Source organism: Octopus bimaculoides, chromosome 22 (assembly GCF_001194135.2).
Source record: "Octopus bimaculoides isolate UCB-OBI-ISO-001 chromosome 22, ASM119413v2, whole genome shotgun sequence".
Taxonomy (NCBI): Eukaryota; Metazoa; Mollusca; class Cephalopoda; order Octopoda; family Octopodidae; genus Octopus; species Octopus bimaculoides.
The window spans coordinates 29,826,478-29,831,293 of NC_069002.1; the positions used below are offsets into that span (position 1 = coordinate 29,826,478).

Below are 4,816 nucleotides of genomic sequence, written 5' to 3' on the forward strand. Positions count from 1 at the left end.
ATATATATATATATATATATATATTCCAACACGTGCACACACATAGATGCATTCAGTCTACTTTATACAAAGCAACTACATTTTTTTCCCATTGAATTACTATAATTATCTCGTGTTCATTATTATAGATTGAAATATGAGCGTAAAAACTGTAGTTATTCGCTGTTATTATCTGCAGTCAACATATAAAGACAAATGATACGTCTCTCACTTTGCAAATAACAAATTACACCTCATAATCTCTACTTTTATAAGGGAGATTAAGTGTTCACCGTTACTCCTAAAAAAATTTATGTGTATATTTACGTGTATATTTTACAAGTCGTCTTCTTGTTATCACGTATTTTGACTGCACTATCGAGCGCAGCTCTGCGCGCCTTCGCTATGTGCTGTAGTTTGTTTTGATGTCCTTATTTTCACTGTATTAAAAGAGTTTTGCGTAGGAAGTGCGTGGTACCTAGTAATGCTATTTTCAGATTGTTGGAAAAGTTGGTGTTTCTCTTACGTATTTATCTGAATGTTTTATTATCATTATTATTATTGAGTGAGAGAGCAGTGTATGCCATCTAAGTGACACTGGGGTGTAAATATATGAAGCCCAATATACCCATCATGACTACCCGTCTGATAAGGGTACACCAGGCACATGCATCACAACCATATGTACGTGACATGGTGATCTCATATCAAGATAAACAGTGCATGACCTCGCAGGTGGGGCCCAGTTAGAATTTTCTTCGGGTCGAGTTCAAAAGGTTCCTGAATAAGGGTTGTTTGGAGATGTTGAACGAAACACCCATGTTTCCCAATGTGAATTATCCAAACCCCAAAGTATTCCTTTCAACACATGCTATGATGCTCCCCCACTACTTCTGCTCATGATCATAGATGCACATATCGTCAGCGACTAAGGGACATGCTCAACTGGTTAAGTTCAAACAACTGACAAGCAAATCTGTGATATTAAGCAGAATATTTGCTGTAGCCCATCTTTTATACCAAGACAAAACAACGTACATGATAACACATTATTATTATTATTATTATTATCATTATTATTATTATTATTATTATTATTATTATTATTATTATTATTATTATTATTATTATTATTATTATTATTATTATTATTATTATTATTATTGAGTGAGAGAGAGCAGTGTATGCCATCTTAGTGACACTGGGGTGCAAATATATGAAGCCCAATACTTGGGGGAAATTTGGGGGAGGGGTAACATTCTTGATCATTCTCAGGGAACCCACAACATCAATGAGGCTTTTGGTTTTTAATTGCCACGTTCTAAATATTTCAATCTCGAGGTCCTTGTGTTTCGATAGTTTTTCAAATTTTTTTACTGGAATGTTTCTCTTAGTTGGCGACGTCAATATCAATTTTTGTCTTATGCTTTTGATGGTGATGTTGATGATGCCTGGTTTGTCAGCATTTATTTGCCTGTCTGTATGTATCTCATAATCCCATGGGCTGGTAACATCCCCACCCTCAATGACTTGCTGTGTATGGTGTTCATACTGATACCATAGCGATGGTATATACTCCAGTGCAATTATTGGCCCACTCGATCATATCTGGTTTTACATTCTGTAGGAGCAAGGACTGAGCAACTAGCAACAATATGGTGAATGCTCTCAAGTTCTGTTTTGGCTTTCAAGCCAGTGCTCTGCAGCCACTTAGGGGTTCTTCTCATATCTACATCAGCTTCCCAGCCCATGCAATAGATTTTCTTTCCAGTGTCTCGACATTTCCTGCGAGCTTTCTTGCTTGGCTTGTCTTAAACTTTTTCGCTGACTTTTGTCAAACACCTTACGATACTGGGCTTCGTATTTTTTACTCCAGTGTCACTTTGAAGGCATGCACTGCTCTCTCATTCAATAACAACAACAACAACAATAACAACAACATCAACAAATCATATTGCTGTGCAGCCAAACATATGACTATCTGTCTGTCGATCTCCCTGTTCCTGTCGTCACTATTTTGCATTCGTTTGTACCTCTTTATCTTTCTCTTCTGGACATTTCATTCTTTTCTCTCCACATCTGTGTGTCACTGTTGCCGTGCCAAGATTTCGTTTTTTCAATAAGCAATTTTCGAGTGCCATACAGTTTATTAATAGCTGGTCTTTGCAGACGATTGACTTTCTTTTGCATCCTCTATTCAAAAGGATGGGTGTAGATTTGATCGAGAAATTGGTACAGCCTCTCGGTGAGGATGGAAGTAAGTATTATACATGCTAGCTAAACAAGTGATTGGCCTGTAGTTTCTTGAGGGTTTTGTGTCACTCGTTTCAGGGAGTAGGTATGTTATCTATAAAGTGAGCCAGTCTGGGTGGGGAGGTGTCTTTCCAAGTTTTCTAATGATATCAGAGAAACATATTATTACGTGGCGGTGTGATGATGAGAGGCTATTAAACCAGGATTTCAGGATTTTTTTCATGTCCAGAAAATTCCACTGTTGCTGTTGTTGTTGTGTGAGAGTATGACTTCCTCTGGCGAGAATGGACTCGACCACTACGTATAGATAGTAGCGGTCTGAGTAAGTGATGTAGTTCGTGCTGGTTCCGCAATTCGTCTGTTGATAGTTCAAAGTTGGAGTCCAAACTTTACCCTTTACCTTTCGAGATCGATAAATTAAGTACCAGCTGAACACTGGGGTCGACTCACTCCCACCACACCCACCGAACTGCTGGCTTTGTGCGAAATTTTGAAATCATTACTAATGTTGTTGATATTGTTGCTGTTGTTATTAATATTACTATTAATTTTATTACCATTGTTAATGTTTTTATTTTAAATTTTTATCTTTATTATTGTTGATATTGTTGTTGTATTTGTTATTTTTGTTGTCATCATCATCACCACCATAGTCATTATTCCCATTATTATTATTATTATTATTATTATTATTATTATTATTATTATTATTATTATCAGTATTATTATTACACTCTATTTCTATGTTCTCTCTCTCTCTGTCTCTTTAATCTAGATGATACAGCGGTAATTATTCTCAGCGTTTTCGGCGGTGTATCTGTGTTAACAATCGTGATATTTATAATTCTATACAAGTAAGTCTATATACTTCTACAATTACGCTCAAACTACAAGCATTCGATAAATAACTCTGTGTGTGTGTCTTTGTGTGTGTATGTGAGTAGATGCATGCAATTTGTAAGTGTTGAATTATGGATATACATACATATACATATGCGTGAATATGTATGAAGAATTTATATATATAAGTGTTTATGTGTAATATTCGTAAGAGACAAACACGTGCACATATGCATATACATGCTTACACGTAGACATATATATATATATATATATATATATATATACATACATACATACATATATATACATATATATATAAATATGTGCAAATTGCTCATACATACACACATATATACATGTATACTATACACACTTTGTACTTACATGCATGTATATTGTGTTTATATGTATATATAAATGGATATGGATATGTAAATATTATATGTATGCGTCTGTACGTATGTGCACACACGCACACATATACATATATACATATACTTATATATATTATATATATAGATATATAAATATACATATATATATATGTATATACATATATATATATATATACACATATATATATGTATATATATATGTATATGCATATATATATATATATGTATATATGTATATATATGTATATATGTTTATGTATGTATGTATATATATATATATATATAATAGATGCAGACAGCCAGACGTGAAAATTATGCCAATTGCAGCTTTAGCTATTATTTTGTAGGGGAGGATAATGGAGTCGAAAAGTTTTCGTACAGTAGTTTGCTATAAATTTCCACATAAATACGTATTTATGTAAACAAGTGACGATTTTATAATCAGTTGTTTTGTTTGTTTAGTTTTATTTTTTTCTTCTTTTTCCATACATTTTCCTCTGATAATCACGTTGGAATTCTGTAGATGTTACCTCCATTCTTAATATCCCTAATAGAAATCGCCAAGTTCCCATCGTAGTTTTTATGAAACATCACGAGATATTATTCAGCACAGTTATTGATAATATTGTGTATCTGATATTAGGCTGTTATAGCATTAACAACAGCAACAAGAACAACAACAACAACAACAACAACAACAGAGAAACTGGAAAATATAGGTTACCTGTTCAATGGAAACGGTTGATTATATTTTGGAAGAATCTAGTTTGTTCTTTACTGACGATTTCCAGTGTTATGAAAACCTTGCGTGTAACCTGTGATGGTGATTCCATCATTATTATTATTATTATTATTGTTGTTGTTGTTGTTGTTGTTGTTGTTGTTGTTCTTTCCTGAGATCCGGGGAAAAGTTGTTTTGCCAGAGGACATTTGCAAATTTGAAGCTATCAATATGATTGCTCGTTATTTTTGTTTTAGTTTCAACCAGTCTCATTATTTCTAATTGTTTATCCATCCATCTATCTATCTATCCATCTACCTATCAATCTACCTATCTATCTATCTATCCATCTATCTATCAGTCTATCTATCCATCTACCTTGCAATCTATCTATTTATCCATCTACCTATCTATCTATCTATCTATCTATCTATCTATCTATCTATCTATACATTTACCTAGCAGTCTATCTGTCTATCTATCTATCTATCTATCTTCCTATCTATCCATCTACCTATCAATCTATCTATCTCTCTATCTATATATCTATCTATCTACCTATCTATCTATCTATCTATCTACCTACCTATCCATCTATCTATCAGTCTATCTATCCATCTACCTA

At 33.5% G+C, this 4,816-nt stretch overlaps 1 protein-coding gene across 1 annotated transcript in view; it reads left to right on the top strand.

Annotated features, from left to right (window-relative positions):
• The first annotated feature begins 2,184 nt into the window (after positions 1–2,184).
• Positions 2,185–4,816, top strand: part of LOC106880557 (receptor-type guanylate cyclase Gyc76C-like) — a 105,609-nt gene continuing 102,977 nt past the window's right edge. The window contains exons 1-2 of the mRNA XM_014930548.2: positions 2,185–2,236; positions 3,008–3,086. Coding sequence (XP_014786034.2) covers positions 2,185–2,236; positions 3,008–3,086 — 131 coding nt within the window. The remainder of the gene's footprint in view (positions 2,237–3,007; positions 3,087–4,816) is intronic.